Here is a 17,940-nt window from a genome sequence, read left to right on the forward strand (position 1 = left end):
AATGAATATATAAATAAAAATATGTAAAAATGATAAATAAACTAATAAGTAAATAAATGATGAATCAATCAAAAAAATATATAAATGAATAATAAATGAATAAATAAATAAATGGATAAAAAGATAAATGAATAAATAAATAAATGAATAAATAAATAAATGAATAAATAAATAAATAAATAAAATAGATTGATTTAATGAATTCAATAAATAATTAAATAAATTGATAAATGAATGAATAAATAAATAAATAACTGACATGGTGTGTGTAATATATCCTTTTCACTCTATATTGCAACTCTTTGTACTTTCTGCTGAATTTGAAATAAATAATCTAACTTTTGAAAATATTCTTAAGATCAGCTCATTCAATGTGTAATATTCAACTCGGCTCATTCTTACAAGAATTGTACATGTTAATAGTACCCTCAATATGGATTATATTCAATATATGTGTTTTCTTGTATAATTTGCAAAACAGGAATCCATCAGTGTAAAGATATGTAGTCAATATACAAAGAAAAAATGTTTTTTAATGTGTTGTGAAAATGACAGTGTAACTCTTGCCTCAGTATTAATTAAAGCTGTTTACTTGCGTGGTTTTCTCTTTTTTAAATGGTAGTTTTGATTTCATTGTTAAAAAAGGAAAATGAGACTTAATTCAGCATGGTAGACAATAAATAGAAATGTTTTTTACTTCCATCAATGAAGAGATGTTGTAAAGGATATGTAATTACAACGTATGTTGATTAATACTTGCGTGAAAACAAGTGTTAAAATTTTTTAACTTCTCATATAATCATGCATGTATTAATCATGAATTGACTTTACACATGGAAGAAGTGCATGCTTGTTGAGGTATCTTGATTTTTTTTTAAATGTTGAACTCTAAGTTTGCAGCTTTGGCCGGTGTATTACTTCACAATGATATGAATTGAAAAAAAAGATGTTATGTGAGGATATACATCAATATTTTTATATATTTACATGTGCGTGTGAAATTGATTTTGGTAAAGGCCTAAATATGGTGAGGTGTAGGCAAGGTTGTGTACATCTATACAGAGATTCTTACTTGTGGAAGGGAGGGGGTATTTCCAATTTCTGAGGAACTATTTTTAAACAGGGTTGTGATGATAATAATAATATAGGGTATTTAAATTGCGCACATATCCACCTTGTTAGGTGCTCAAGGCGCTCCTATATCACCCGGCTAAGCTAGGCATTCATAGCGCACACAGCTTTTTAAGGAATTACTTCCTACCAGCACCCATTTACCTTACCTGGGTTGAGTGCAGCATATTGTGGATCAGTTTCTTGCTCAAGGAAATAATGCCATGGCTGGGATTCGAACCCACGACCCTCTGTTTCAAAGTCCGAAGACTAATCCACTGGGCCACAACACTCCACAATGATGTGAGTGATGTGATGAGAGCTCAGACCTTTTCTTCTATTTTTTTTGGTTTTTTTTTTTTCTTATTTTGGTTTGAACAATTTGATGCATCTATAATTTCCAATCAAAGATCATAAGAGGATAAACATATATATATTGGTGGGTCAACTACTATTCCCCCATCCTGTTGCAGACTTGCAGTGTTGATTAAAAAAAAAATCAGGAGGCTTACAGTTTTGATCCAATGAATCATGATTAATTATTAGGAAGTCTCTGAGACCAAAATTATTCAGTGCACTGCGAATCTCGCATCAAGGGCTTTAAAACAATTTTAGGCAGCTTTTCATTAAATTGATTTTGGCTGATGTTTCCATCAATTACTCAATTCATGTTGTAATGTATAAAGACTATACTTCAAGGATTTGTATTTCCATCAATGGTCAATGCTTATTCAATGAATTACTTATGCTCCTATGTAACTTTATACTTTTTTAAATGATTATATTATAATACTTAAGTTATTATATCAAAATAACGTACTCCTTACTTAAATCAGGCTGAAATTGCCGAGAGTTTTATTGTTTTTCAAAAAAATAACTGATATCTTTATGCAATAGTCATACCAAAGTAACTCATTCCTGGGGAGCGTTTCATGAAAGGACTTTTCATACGTTTTATATGACAAGTCCCATTTTATGTGACAGTTACCATAGTAACAGGGATACTCGGCCTGTCAAAAGCAAGCAAAGTTGTCAGATCTGAGAACGTATAAGGACAAAATATTGATGACACGCTCCCCTGAACAACATAGACACCGTTCTCATTATGCTTTCTAAAACTAGTTTACTGGAAACTGGTTCAGGAAACCAGTTTGGAAGATCGCTTTGCTGGCGTTCCCATTTGATCACCCAAAAGTGGTTTTCAAAATCTTTTCATGTAAAGCGATGGTGTTGCTATGAAAATGCTCCCAGTGGGGTGACACGTTTTGCGCGAAATAAAAAAACGCAGCATAGGCATTATACACAGTGTGTAGAGTCGCGCGCTCAAAATGTGCGAAGATCATTTCGCGAAGAATGGCTGAGTCGTCACTTATGCTAAAACCAGTTTAATGAGGCAAAGCGATCTTCAAAACTACATCGCGAGGTGGTTTTATGAACTGGGTTGGAAGATCGCTTCCAAGACTGCTTCGACCATTCTCACTACACGTTAAACTAGTTTTAGGAAGGTAGTGAAAACAGCGTCATATTCAAATGACATACTTTCAGGTGATTTTGAATCGAGTTGCTGGTGTGACAACAGCATACCTCTACTTAAAAAATTTGCTGAAGTCATTTCCGTTTAAAAGGATATCTGACAACATCATACGAAAACTGAAAAAACAATGTGCATGCTGTGTATGTAAATTATGTATGCTTGTCTTTATATAATCTCATGATTGCTTCCAAAAGATTTTATTATGAAATTTGGCCATTGTGAATTGTGAATCTGCTGCGTGTATTTTGTTATAATTGCATGTGTGAGTGCAATGTAAGTGTACAATAAAAAATGATGAGAAAGAAATGTTATGAACATTCTTGGTGCTGAATTGATGTATTTCCATGTTCTTACTGTTATTATTGTGCCTATAAGAATAAGTGTATACTATTATGCATGTTTTCTGCATGAGTAATTATTTTGTACATGTCTTTTAAAGAGTGGTAATGTTGTTTTTCTGTCAATGTAGTTGTCTGTTTGATTTAAAATGTTGGGTCAGCATTAAATTTTATTCAATTGTTTAAATCCTCTATAATATATTATTTATATGACATAGATATTCCATTTTATGATTATATAAAATATATTAAACTTATATTCAAAACATGTAGAACTTTGTAGACATTAGAAATAAAAAACTTAAGTCTATTTGGTTTTGATGGTAGTTTTGAAGTACCCATAATGTGAATCAAATTTCACATGAATAGTAATAATAATAATAGGCATTTATATAGCACCAATCACTTATTTGATAACTTGAATTAAAAAAATATCATTGAATTTTTTTTAATGTGTAAAGCACAAAAATTGAAAATATTCTACTCTCTTTTTCGAGACTTGTTGATGATAAATTCAAACCATCAGCTCCAAATATCTCTTTGATTGAACTATTCTCTAAGATACATGTTTAACGATGAACATTTTATATGGGAAAAAAAGAAAATCAATCTGCAAGTCTCATATTGTTATATCTTTTTGAATATTTACAAAAAAGTGAAAGCTGAGTTAATATTTGAATGTTAATATGAAAAAAGTTTTTACTGGAGTATGTAAAAAACTGACACCCAATGAGAAGCAAGAATTATTTGCATTTTGAACTAACATCATTAGAGCAAGGAAATAATTCAAACTGTCATCCAAAATCTCAGTAAGTAGTCTTATGAGCTGCAAACAAAGTAATATTTTTTTTTACAGTTATGTGTTTATGAGTTAATCTTGCAATAAATGATAGCTTCAAAATCGGAATGATTACATTAAAGTTATACATTCTTAACTATAATGAAAACTGTATGATTGTACTGCTGTTGCTTCTGATTAAAGAAAAGAAGTTGGATATGAGTGAGATACAGTGTTTAACCAAGAGAGAGAGAGAGAGGGAGAGAGATATGGAGGGGGTTATGAGTTTATTAATGTTGCTTTTGAATGAAGAAATATGCAATATAATTTTGCAAGATAAGCATATATGGGGTGAATAAGAGAGGGAGAGTTTGATCAAGAGGGGGGGGGGGCATGAAAGGGACGAGAGGGGGTGGGAAGGGCCGGAGGAGGGGGTGAGAAGACAGACATTTCATTGTTGTGGGTGTCTATGGGGATAAAGAGGAAGAGGAGAGAAAGACTGACCTCATATCAAGAAAAGACAGAAGGGAAAAGAGGAGAAATGTCAAGAATAATGATGAAAAAGCAGAAGGGGATGTGAAAGTAAAGTTGCGGAAGATGATTTGCAAACAAACCCTGAACCAGAACGTTTTGTCTACACCCAGGTTATGCTGTGATCTGTTACAAGAAAAGTTCCTTATATACCCCAGGTATGTCGGGAACAGAACAGCTTCAGAAAAATATAATCAAGGCGAGTGAAAAAATAAAGTAAAATTACATATCAGTTTGTATACCATGACATTTATTTCTAATATTCTTATGGACTGCACACCCCCCCTCGAAAAACTAACTATCTTTAATAAGATAACGAAATGAACTTATAGAAAATAGAAAACTAAAGTGAAATGTAAAGGTCTAATTATTCATAAAAATAACCAATGAGGAAAAAAAAAATGATGAAAATTGTTACTGGACTGGACCTGGATGATTAGGGCCCCTTAGAGTGATACTGGAAGTGATATATTAGGTAATGAGATGTTCAATGAAAGTAGTACCAGCTGCGCTAGCACATCTAATGAAGATGACAAGTCGAGAGAAAATTACAGTGGCTGATGACGTGATGAATCAGATAGGAGTGAAGAACATTGGCTCTTCAGCTTTTTTTTTGTATTAAAAAAATTGAAAGCTAAACTAAAGAACATACTAGGCAGAACTGATTACCTAAATGAATTGAAAGCAAAATATAAAGAAGTCGAAAGAACCTGGCGGGATCCCATGCAACCACCCCCCATATCGGACACCACCGGCACGTGCCTGCTGAGTGCTCGCTGTGTCAGCTCGAGGTCCATTCCTCTTTCAAAAATCCCGCCGATAATAGACTAGCAGCAAAGCAGTCACCGTACTCGCCATCGCGACCCTGCATCTGCCCCGTCGCTACCGGGTTGTCCCCCGGCGGCGCGGCCGGCCCGATATATAGAGATCGCGAGCATGATACGCAGCGCAGCGTATTGTGCTTGGATTGGAAGGGAAACCGACGCCTCCTGAGTGCTCCTCAAAAATACAATTAATCTGCCGCCTAAGTTACTACTAACATCATGTCGTTGGACGAGCTTATCTACCTTCTCATGTTGCTTTTATCGATAGCTCTGGGACATCTTGTCAAGCATTCAAATGGGGCAAAAAACAAGCAAAATATTTGCACTGCAGTGGGCATCGCTCTCGTTTTGATCTTGTGCAGATGGCAGAGTTACCATTCTATTTTTGCTACAGTTGTGAATGCACTTCTCATCAAAATTGCAGGTCCAAGGTAAGTAAAGTTAGACCCTCTCCATTTAGATTTCACCGAAAGCCATTCGTCAAACAGATTTTGGCAAAAGTTCCATATGCACCCCCACTAAAATTGAAAAATGAAAACATGGAGGTTTAGATTTAGTGATTTTGAGGCCTTCAAAAGAAATGCCCAAATTTCATTATTTTTCCGCATAGTGAGTCAGATTTTGTAATTATGGCAGTGAGTCCAAACTTCGCGCGTGTCCATACTTCGCGCGTGTCCATACTTCGCGGACGGTCATTATCTAAAAAACTAGCCAATATCCTTAAAATCTGACATCAATGTGAAAAGCGACCTAAAATTACTTTAGGATGAGTTCAGCATTCATGAAAATATTGGCAAAAGATCGGCAAATTTGTCTGCGTATGCGCAGACAAGGGGGACTGCGCAGACACAGGCCGGGGAACTTGCCATACTAGAACATATATGATAGGGGAGTGGAAATAAATACCAAAATATGGCTTTATTCTGTCAAATTTCGAGCAGGATCTAGTGTGTGTAATCAGTAGTGGCGCACGACCAATATGTGAGACAATCTCCCATATTGGAGACTTGCTTTGCAAAAGGACAAAAGAAACAACACCAACAAAAGCATGATTTTTTCCACCCAAAATTTTGTCTCACTGAGGTCAGAAGCCCATTTGTTGTGTGTGATTGACAATTTTGTCTCACTGAGGTCAGAAGCCCATTTGTTTTGTGTGTGATTGACAACAAAAATCCATATAAAAACAAAAGTAGACGGTGAATTTTCAAAGTAGACGGTGAAAAGGGGTATTGAGGAATCTGCTTATCACATTTTTAGTTGCCGCCAAGGTAATCTTTTTGCAGCAAATGTAAACAAAGGAAATTGGTCTCCAAAACTGGAGACTGTCTCTGAAATTGGATACCCAAATTCTTTACAAAAGTCTCTGATATTGGAGATAATCTCCCACATTGGAGACAGTCTCCAATATTGGCTGTGTGCTAAGATTACTGTGCACCTCTACTGGTAATTCAGAGATGCCAAGTTCAAAGACCAGCTATGCGTGAGATTTTCTGTGAATCTGAATGAGATCACAGACATTGTGTACAATGTATATGGGGATAGGCTGTGATAGTTGCGTGAGACAGAGATTTGAGGAGATGAACAAGAGTCCAAAATGCTTGAGTCTCACGCATAATGCGTGAGACTTGGTAGCTCTGGGTAATTGTCCATAGACATTGGTTTATTTAGTCAGTAGCCTAAAAGGGTCTGTGAGTCTAGAGACTAGTCGAGCTATCGGCTGATAATCGTTAACATACCCCTTCTAAAGTTCTATATCAGCGCTTCTTGCTAGCATAGCGGGAAGAGGTCTTGACTGCAGATAAAACGAGGTGAGTTCGAGTCCCAACTAAGGTAAGCAACAGTAAAAAAAATGATAGAAAAATCTTAAGTGAACAAATCGATAGTCTCAACAATCTTTTGTTATTTTTGGTGGGGGTGCATACAGAACTCTTACTCTTTCCCAGATTCTTTTTTAGCTGATTGTGAAAATGCTGCCAAATAACTGACCATTAGGCATATGATTGATGATGCCTGGGTTGTCCCTATTTTATGCTCCTTTAAAAGATTTGAGAGGTTAAAATCAAAACTATTATCGACTACCGAGTAGTAGATCTAACTTGCGTTCTGAATAAATTGTAAACGATTTGAGATTTGATATGCCAGAATACAAATATATAAAAAGACATCCTCCTTGATGCTCTCAGAATATGGAACTCGCTCCCAGCGAAGATAGTCCACAGCACCTCTCTTTCGTCTTTCAAGCAAGAGGTGCAGCAAAGGAGGCTTCGTTAAGGCCTCTTCTGTTTTTAGCCGCACATAATTTTGTCGAGATTTTTACTCGCACCATTAATCTGGGAACTTGACAAACACAACAAGTACGATAATATGCCAACAGCAGTCTGTACTTTACAGGAAGAAGAAGAAAAGATTTGAGATGTTAAAATCAAAACTATTATTAACTACCAAGTAGTAGATCTCTAGATCTAACTTAAGTTCTAAATAAATTGTAAACGATCAAAATGAGGAAAAAATGTGAACTGTGGTATTTAAATTCTGTCTTTGATGAGAGTTTGCAAATTTTTCCAAATATGTTTGAGAGTCGAGAGAGACAAAGGTAAGATATTAAAGGGCTTATGATTTTTTTCCCCTAGGAAATGTCATGTATGGAGCTTTGTCTTTTCCTTCACCTATCTGGCTTTCTTCCGGGCTGCTGGATACTTTGGGCTGCAGAAACCAACATCATTCTCAAATGTGGTACAGCTTCTTCTCACTCTAAGGGTAAATATTCTTTAATTCCAAATCGCTATTTTCTTTCATTTGAATTAATTGTTATGCCTTGTCTGATTTGTATTCTCATGAGTTTTCTGATATTGTTTTCATATTTTTGTGTGTACTTGTGAAATATGTAAAATAAAGTCAAATTAAATCAAATAAAGATTCATTCGCTTTTATTAATGGATTATGTTGAATTGCATCAATTGCTTGAATGTAGACGTAAGCATCAGTGGCATATTTAGCTTATTGCTAAGTAAGAGGAGGGTTTGACAAGTTTGTAGGACCCACTAACGATGAGCTGCGACATCAGGCATCCTATCACCCCCCCCTTCCCCGTAGATTCACCACTGTTCTGCTTGCGCCACTCTAGTAAAGGGAAGGGATGTTGGGAGTTTGTCTACACACTCCTTTTTAAAAATTATTTTTAGGAACCCATGGTGGAGGTTTATAACCCCTCCCCCCAATCCGCCACTGAGCGTACATGTACATGGTTGAATGGAGGAGTAGTAAATGAAAGAAATCCCTATCATACATGTAATAAGGAGATTTCTATGATTCTTATTCTAGAACAAAACTCCAAAACAATAAGTTCCATTTATAAGAAATGGGTGGTGCTTCATAAAGCTGTTAGTATAGTTAATGCTGCTACGCATAACTTTAGGCACGACTGGAATATGTTCTTAGGTCATAACTCAACTACACAGGGATATCACATAGCACAAGAAAGGTTCACCAGTTGTGCGTAAAGTCATTCGTGTCTTACAAATAGCTTTATGAAACACCCACCTGGCATTTAATCAGCAATCTCTTTTCCCCATCTCTATCTGCAAGCATCATGTCTGCATGCCATGTTAACATCTTAGAACAATATAGTATCTAACGTGGAGACGGTTTGCAGTTCTGAAGACAGACAGTCAGCCTGCCCGAAATGTCGAGTAATCTCTCTTCACTTCATCCTGCTACTACATGTACTCAATCCATCGCTACTCCAGCCATATTCAGCTCATCTCATCTGGTTTACAGTCTTTTTCAGGACTTTACTCACTTTCAAGAAAAGAATACCTCTAATTTCCTCTTTTCATCCTTTCTCATCTTTCCATTTCAATTTCTGCCTGTATTTCCTTCCCTTCTTCATATTACACATGGTTAACCGTAAACCTTCTCCACGTTATAAACTCCACCATGCACACCTACAAAGATCATCAAATATAGTATTTGTATTAACTTAACCCTATCTAGGCCGGGGTATTTTGGGAGTTCCTATGGCCGGGGGGGGGGGGCCTCCCAGGCCCCCCCTAAGATCTCGGCCGTCGACCGCGCGATTGCGCCGAAAATTGGCACGCGGGTTGCCTGGGACATAATCTACAAGATTGTATAGTAATTTATTTCATGTGAATCGCTATTAAGTGATTATGCTAATTTATGCGTAATTAGTATGCGAAATCATACTTTTTCCTCTAACTCCCTAAATAAAGCTCCAAATGTACTAATTTTTGTTATAGAAACTCTTTGTGGTGTCCTTAGCAAGTGTACATGAAAAAAATTGTGACATCAAATCATTTTCTTATGTATTATATTGTTTTTTGCAATTTCTTATGTATTTCTTTGTTTTTTTGACCTTTTGTTTTTCATTGTTTTTTCAATGAAATTTGTTGGGGACTCTTCTGTGATCATAAAAAGCATAAAATGAATACATTTAGACTAGCAAAACTAAAAATAATCATACATTTATGAATTTTGGTTGAAAGCACAATTTGCATTGACTTTGTACACGAAATCACGTTTTTGAGCCATTTTCGGTCTGACATGCACTTACTCAATGTTACGTAATTTCGGAACCACGTACCCGGGTGACGCAAAATTGGTCTCAAAAGTTGCGCAAGACTTGAAAGTAAAAAGTCAGCGAGCGGCGCGGTCAAAAAATTTCGCACGGCAAAAATATCGCGCGATTCGTTGAGGGGGGGGCCTCCGAGGCCCCCCCCCCGGCCTAGATAGGGTTAAAACAAAGACTGCTTTGTAAAACATCTTAGCCTGGTGCAAGACACAACAATCTCCACATGTAGTCATTATTGCAATAGACCATGTGCACTGCCAATCATTTCACTGCCATCATAGATGTTGAAGCCAGTGACTTGCATGCATTGGTGATATGCGCAGCTGGCGCATCTCTGACAACTCTGTCTACGTGTATTCCTATATCCTCTGATGGAGGGCGCTATGAGATTCGATGTCATATAAAGACAGAGCTGCCAATTAGTAGGATTTTTAAGGGGAAAGCGATACTAAGTATGATTTTCCACCTAGAAATAGGATTTTTGAAACTCGTAAGAATGGTGATTTTTCACTGCTTTTTTTTAAATTTAAAGGAAAATAGGATTTTAGTCTTGGAAATACAATAAGAAGAAATAAAGAATAGTGTTTTTTCACAAGAAAACCAAATAATTATTTTGTCATTCATTTTTCACTTGGGATCCTAAAGTTGATAGGTGTAGCCTTTGAGATTCATGACACCTACAAGATCAAGCAAGCTGCGTCATCCAAGGAACAGGAGGAAGGGAAGGCAGGAAAGACCAAACGTTATATACCAGTCATTATTGAACCTACCGTAGAAGAACTCTTCCACTATTGTTTCTGCTTTGTTGGTCTTCTAACAGGTAGTGACTTCTAGTTTTTTTTTCTCCCATTTTCTTAAGTGTTAGGAAATGTCCCTTTCTAGGCAAAGTCTAAGTCATGTATTTTTAGCAGGGATGTTCCCCAATAAGATCAAAGGATGCTACAGTGTATGCGTCTTATCATTTCAGCTTCCCCGCATCTTCCATTGCTTTGTCTATGACTGTGATGGTTTGTAATGAAAAGGTACTTTGCAGGATTCCTGCGGGAAAGAGGCAGCTCCGACTTTTGACAAGGTGTCTCCAGAGCTTTATCATTTTGATTTTTTATGCATGTCGTTTGCCTAAGTTGAAACGAGATATGGAGATCTACTATAATTTGATGTTCTATTATGTCAATTGTATGATTTGTCTTTTTACATGAAAACTTAAAGAGAAGCAGATTAAAAACATAATTTTACCACAAAAACTAATAAACAATACGTAATAATAATAAAAGGTATATATACCCAGGGAAGCCACTTCTGTTCTGAAAACTGTTCTCCCAGCGGGCCCTGCTATTATTATTACCCCAGTAGGAACTCTCTCTTTTATTTCTTTTTTTTTGCATCATCTGTTCCATAGAACAGTGTCTGTGTACACACATTCTATAACTTGTGTTGTAAACGACACAAAAGCCTCGGTTTTCAAATTCAGGTTACCTGACTAACCTATCCTTTCAAATCATTTTATGATATAATTTCAGAGCTACAAATATACGTATGAATACCCTAATTAGGGAGGGGGGCGGGGGTTGGGGTGAGGTGTATTATGTAATCATTGTAATGTTACTTTTTCCTTAGATTTTGCAATTTGATAAATACATAGTATATTCCACTCAGGTCCATACTACAAGTACAAGACCTACTACGACATGCTACACCATCCAAACTCTGCATCCTTGCCGAGCATCGGGCCGATGCTGGACCGCATCAAAGTCCTTCTACCGGTCGGAATCGTCTTCATCATCTCCTCGCACTACTACACCGTGGACTACATGAAAGATGATGCTTTCTATGAGAACAGCTTTTGGTATAGGTGAGCGAAATGGTTGCTTGAATGGGTAATCCACAGTGATTTATGTCAGTGAAGAAAATACATGAGGATGACGGGCGATTTCGACCCCACAACAGCCAGAATTTGCAAAATGGAATGCTGTGGGGTGATGATTTTTTTTCAAGTTGCCCCAGTATCTGCCACAAACAATGTTACACATGTAATATTCACTTTTTGCAGAATAATATTAGGTATGCTTTTATAGCATTCATCGCTTGTCAGCTGAGCAAAAACAAAGCCCTTGAATGGATGTAAACAAACTAGGATTACTGAGACCCACGTGAGATGAGACCAAACAGAAATCAGAAATTTAATAAAATCAATCACTTGGCCATGGGAGCCATCCCAAAATCCCCAATTTCGCGGACGTAATTCTCCCTTCAAAAAGGTTTTTTCGTAATTCAAAAAATAATAAGAGATGTTACTATATTTTATATAGATAAATAATTCCCCGAGTTTCGTAATTTTGTCAAATTAATGAGATAAAAATTACATCTAACAGAACGAGTGACAATCTATCCCAGCTACATGAAGTTTATCGTCGGTGCATATCGTCTGCTGCTATTCGTTGAGTTGATTTGCCTTCAGGTTCGGATTATTCACTTGTTTGTAAGTACTTATATCATTATTTTCCTTCTTATGATAGACTCTGTCTGGATGTGGTTATTCATTTTCATGGATTTAATTTGGCCCGCGCAGTGTGGCTAGCACTTGTAGCAGCAGCTGCATGAGTTGGTAGCGAATCGGCATGTACATGACTTGTGATCGTCATGCAAGTTGAATTTTCATGATCATCAGCATCGGCGTAATTCCCCCAATTTACCTCCAACGACGTCACTTTGTTGTTCACTTCATCATCATTCTCTTCATCTTTAAAATCATCAACTTTTAAATCCAAATCTAGATAAAATTCTGGGTTTTCTTTCATTTCGGGATCGAAGTATTCAGTGACAGTGTGGAGAAAACGTACCAACGCGACAGGTTTTGCATGCAAGTGGAGCTTCACGTGGGAGAGCCAATCACGCCTCTTGTACAGACAGTGACGTCATCAAATTCCAGTCAATTCAGAGACCGATGCGAGGCATATTTCGGAGAGGCATTTTAGCGTTTTTTAATCGGCGATTTTCACCTCTTGTATTATTTTTGGTATTTTTGAATGACCCACTGATAATCCCCACATCATTACCTTTCCATTGATATATAATAAGACCACATTCATAATCAATACATTTCTCCTTTAAAGGCAATTGTCATTGGTTGTCAAATTCGACTTGCTCATATAGAGTTAAAGTCAAGATAAACAAAACATTCAGGGAAAATGGCAAAAACAATCGTGAGCTCTAGAATAATTTTTGTGTGATATCCAAGAGGAATTTCATGAAAACAATGGTCTTCTGCAAAAGATTGTTTTACAAATGCCCCCACATTCCAATATAACATGCGAATAACAGCTGAAACTGTTTAAAAGGCCAAGGCCATTTCTCTACAACATCTCTGAAATAGCCTGGCCCAGTCCATTTATTGTTTAAAGAATTTTCCAGGTATGATCAAGTTTCATATGTTTATACTGCTTCATAGTTAACATCCTGTTTCCTCATATTCAGAGCAGATGTGATTTCATATAGGGATAAGGTTCTTGGAAAATTTAATATTAATATGAACAACTCATGTTTTAGCACTTCCTCCTTGGAAATGATAGCATTAAAAATCCTTGTTCATGAGGTACAATTTTCTGTAAAGAGAGAGAAAGACAGAGCGAAAAAGAAATTTACATTTTATTTTCATAAGATTATTATTGTGAAAAAAACGTCTCGATATTATAAAACTTACGTAATTGGATGATTGTTATTTTAGGTACTTTGCTTTAATAGATCGAAGGTGATTTTTGGGTCAGTATAATTAAATTAAGAAAATACAGTTGGGCAGTCACTCTGTGTTACTAGCATTCAATCTTATCTTAGTATTCAATACAAAAGCTTTTACTTAGTGTGAAATATCCCAAGAGTAAAACCTCAAATTATTTTAGAAATTGTATATTATTATTTAGGGTGTTTTGCACTGCATCATGTTTTTCTTTTGTTCGGGGGGGGGGGGCAGGGAAGGGATGTGTAATCCAGACTTAGAGCTTTATGTTTTATAAGAATTTAGTGATAAAATTTATTTTATGCTATATATTCCTTTGAAAAGGGTATTTTTTTCAATGACCTCACAAGAATGAACAAAGGAAATCTTATACTGTGTTGTTATGGTCACTTGCAGGACATACTACATGGTTCCAATCTTCATTGTCTTTCGTACTCGAATGTACTCTGCCTGGCTTCTATCCGAGTGTGTTTGTATGAGTGCTACGTTAGGGGCCTACCCCAAGATCCTCAGGACTCGATGCGGGCAGGGTCCAACAATTGATCCAAAAGAATTCAGGTATTAAAGAGTGAAGGACCTTTTTTTTATTTAGAATCTCTAGTTTTATTTGCCTTTATATTGACAGATTAAAAACTATATGTGAATTTGAGCTTAGCTAAGGCCTTGTGAGATTATGAACTTGATGATCTGGGCTGGTATTCAATTCAATACTTAAAGCCAGAATATCAAGTACTTTACTCAGTATTTTGCTTATTGTAGAATACTTAACCTTTGGCATTCAGTTGCATTTTCTTGCAAAGTATTTTGCTTAATCTAAGTTAGCCGCCTACCAGACTTTAGTCTGGCTTGCGTGCAGTTCACAAACATTTACATTCCATGCACATACATGTATGGATACATACATTGTGCGTTATTTGGCTCAAACTTTATGACTTCACCATGGTTATTAGTATATTACTTAAATTTGGCTTAATAAAGTAAAATATTTAGATATGATCTAAATACGAGTTTAAGCATTTTGCTTAGCCAAGTGAAATGCTACGTAAAATACTTACAATTGAATACCCTGCTGATGGCTTTTTTCACTACTTCTTTCATATTCATTTTCTTTTTTTCACAAAATTCTTAACCTTTGTTAACATAAATTCATACAAAAACAATTTTCCAAAAGAATGTAATTGAATACAAGTTATGTTTGTAGAAGGTTGGCAAGTCCCCAAGAGCAAAAAGGTCATTCACAAATCTACCAGTATGTGACGGGAATTCTGGGTTAAAGATGTTTTAGTTCTGTCCTTTGCTGATTGATATTTCTCTTTATTTTGTCCCTTCTTTCACTCTACCAGTGAACAGGAGCTGTCACGTTCAGACTATGACTATGAGACGATTCACAACATCAGTGCGTACATGTGTGACTGCACCACTACATTCCGAGATGCAGTGAGATGGTGGAACATGTCCGTCCAGTGGTGGCTCAAAAATTTCATCTATATCCGCTGTCCACTCAGAGCATGGAGGTAAACTCAAAGACTGGTAGTTTTTCGTCATAATAAAGATGATTTATTTTAAAGGTTTTAAGTAAATTGAAAGTTATGCCTTAAGACACATTTTGATTATTAATATTTTCATCATCATCTTTATCATCATCATTCATCATTTTTTTCATCAGCATCAACATTATTATCATCACCATCATTTTCATCATCTTCATCACCATAATCCTTCTTCTTGATGACTTTACCCCGAGTGCTCCTCCCGACTATGTTTTGTATTCTGAGAAATTATCAAATAGTCAATTCAAATTGATATTAGATATTGCAGAGAGTATAGAGAAGTATGGATTTCAATTAAAGTTACTGGTGTATACACTCATTTCCAGTAATATTACGAGCATTAAATGCGCATTGAGTTCACCAAAATTAACATTTACAATAGAATATGTGCTATGGTATCTTTGTTTTCTTGATACAGCACCTCCGCTACGATGCTGGTGAGTGCATTCTGGCACGGCATCCACCCAGGTTACTACCTCAGCTTCCTGACCGTCCCCCTGGTCCTGTGGGCTGAAGACCTCCTCATCAAGTCCTTCCGGACAGAGCAGAACAAGGTCACCTTCGACTGGATCAACTGGTTCCTGCGCATGAGGGCGTTTGACTACCTCGCCTGTGGCTTCCTCCTCCTCAGCTGGGAGGCTGTGACCCGATACTGGGCATCGACGTTCTTCATCGTGCACGTGGTAACATTTATATGCATTGGGGTAGGTCTGCAGCATCTACCCAAAGCAAAGAGGAAAGCGGAAGATTCTGGTAAAGCCGTCTCTTCAACAAATTCTGAAGGAAAGAGGCACTGACTGGGTAGGTTTTGATAAACACGTACTCGTATTTCTCAGTTGCAGTATTGGTTGATATTTATTAGCACACACTGAAGAGTGTCGTTTTAATTGTGTGGGCATTTTCATCACTGATGCCAATGTCTTATTATTAGCTCAAAGTCATCATTATTTGTGCAAAACCCTGTGAAAACCTCAGTGAACAATTTTTCATTCAGATATATGTTATGTACATAAACTCTTATAATATCAATCGTGTACTATATTTTGATCCTATGACCAAGTTTTGCCCATTTGATTCCAGTAGGTTATTTATTGAATGTTATATTTTTTTATATAGGGAGGAAAAAAAATTATATTTGTAGGTAGAACATTATGATATAGCTTAAGGATGATTGTGATCATGGTAATTTGAGTGGTACTAAACTTACAAATTTCCTGTTATAATTATATTGAGTTATAATAAATCTTTTTCTTTCTGTATACATTTAAATTTTTTATCTGTCTATTGCAAGTTTCCAGCTTTTATCACAATTCAGATCTGAATGTAAATATCGCCTATTTGGTGCAGGTTATTGTCTGTGATGTGAGACTTGTGATTACTTTTTCTTTTATCTTCAAGAGTATTTGTGAGGGGGGGGGGGGGGGGGGGCTCTTTTTATTACCTTATCCATCTTTTTGATCACAAAATGTCATTGACCTGAACAATATGCTTAAATCTGTGTCTGCTGATCAAGCATTCTTGTAACCTAGAGTGTAAAAAAATATGTCTTGCATACTGGCCAACATGCAAGTGCTAGTAGCTACCGGAACTGGATCCAAAGTGAGCTCCAAATTGCTAGGAATATTTTTCAGTATAATCGCTTATGACCTTGACCTTTACCCCTAAAGAAAAAACATTTATCAGATCATCTACAGACATCCCTATATACATACACAAGGTCAGTTAAAGTTTGAAGTTGATGCGTCAAACGGAAGTTCAGTCTGTTGTTCCTGATTCCGTCGAGGATGAAGCTTGGTCAACTAGTATTATGTGAAACAAAGTTCATAGTTCCTGCCAAAGAAATGGAATGATATGGATTTGCTTGTTGTAAGATACTGTGTGCTATGGGTTTTTAGAAAGTCTTTTTTCAGTTGACTCAATAATTTTTTTTCTGGGAGTTCATTAGGATCCCTTTGCCATAGATAGCCTCTTTCTCACTGCTTTCCTTTCTTTGATGATCTCTTCCTCTTTGTTAATCAATGGTTAACTTAGTCCCTTGGCACTGACAACATGCACCTTGAGATTCTATTCGACAGGTCTGGGCTCTGAACTGCTACGTGGAGGGTATTGACACATATGGTCCGCTTCTCTGTGCCACCAAAGATTACCCATCCTATTGGACTCTTTCTTGCTATGCCAAGTTATTCTACGCTATGCTATGCTACAGTGTATGCTACTAGAGATTATATCTCTTGAACTACGTTGAATCAGAACTACATCATTGGGCATTTTATTACATGTAAATGTCAAATCAACGCCTTAATATAGTTTCTCGCAGAATCTTTTTTTTGTCCTCAACCATCCAGACAGCATGCAACTGGAAATCTAAGTGTGACTCTAAAAAATTCATGCATAACTCTTTGTGAAACATGCCCCAGGTCATGTGTGTTATTGCAGTATTTGAATAAAGGAAGGCCTTGAAATATCTTACATCTAGTTTTTGAGAATTATGTCAGAAATAATTTTGATCCGAGACGAATGCTCAATTTTTTTTCATTTGTCCTTAGCAATATAAATAAAAAAGAAATAAAATCAACAACTGATATTGTTGGGTTGGGCAGTGCTGATTTTTGCCTGCATCCACAACTTAACCAAGGGCGTGGAACAGTGGCATCATCAAGGTCTCCCTGTTCTTCCTCCTCTGGAACTACCTCATGCTTTTCCTCAACATCCTTATAACATTCCATACGATAGCCAGACATTAAAACCCACTGATGACTTCTGAGACATGTCTCTTTGGCGATTGCAACAATGCAAGTGAATGCGCTGGTGGTGACTTACATATGCTACGACAAGCATGCGGCGAACCTCATGTGAAGGCACGGTCCCCATTGGGTCAGTCTCCCTATCACCGCGTATATGAAGGGTGAGAACCCTCCCAGATACACCCATGCACAAGTTTCTGTTAGAATCAG

The 17,940-nt window shown here is 36.6% G+C and overlaps 1 protein-coding gene across 1 annotated transcript; it reads left to right on the forward strand.

Moving 5' to 3' along the window:
- The first annotated feature begins 5,081 nt into the window (after positions 1-5,081).
- LOC121422666 (lysophospholipid acyltransferase 7-like) lies at positions 5,082-16,401 on the forward strand. The gene is made up of 7 exons (XM_041617828.1): positions 5,082-5,546; positions 7,746-7,872; positions 10,349-10,523; positions 11,360-11,555; positions 13,833-13,994; positions 14,780-14,950; positions 15,405-16,401. Exons 1-7 carry the CDS (start codon positions 5,335-5,337, stop codon positions 15,781-15,783), a joined length of 1,422 nt encoding a protein of 473 aa, XP_041473762.1. The 5' UTR covers positions 5,082-5,334; the 3' UTR covers positions 15,784-16,401.
- Positions 16,402-17,940: the final 1,539 nt, after the last annotated feature.

The sequence above is a fragment of the Lytechinus variegatus genome, chromosome 10 (assembly GCF_018143015.1).
Source record: "Lytechinus variegatus isolate NC3 chromosome 10, Lvar_3.0, whole genome shotgun sequence".
NCBI classification, from domain to species: Eukaryota; Metazoa; Echinodermata; class Echinoidea; order Temnopleuroida; family Toxopneustidae; genus Lytechinus; species Lytechinus variegatus.

Bases quoted from the DNA above. Each gene is read 5' to 3' on its own strand.
- LOC121422666 (XM_041617828.1), top strand. From the start codon at position 5,335: ATGTCGTTGGACGAGCTTATCTACCTTCTCATGTTGCTTTTATCGATA. The intron at 10,524-11,359 runs GTAGTGACTTCT...TATTCCACTCAG, and splicing joins CTTTGTTGGTCTTCTAACAG to GTCCATACTACAAGTACAAG. The intron at 14,951-15,404 runs GTAAACTCAAAG...TTCTTGATACAG, and splicing joins TGTCCACTCAGAGCATGGAG to CACCTCCGCTACGATGCTGG.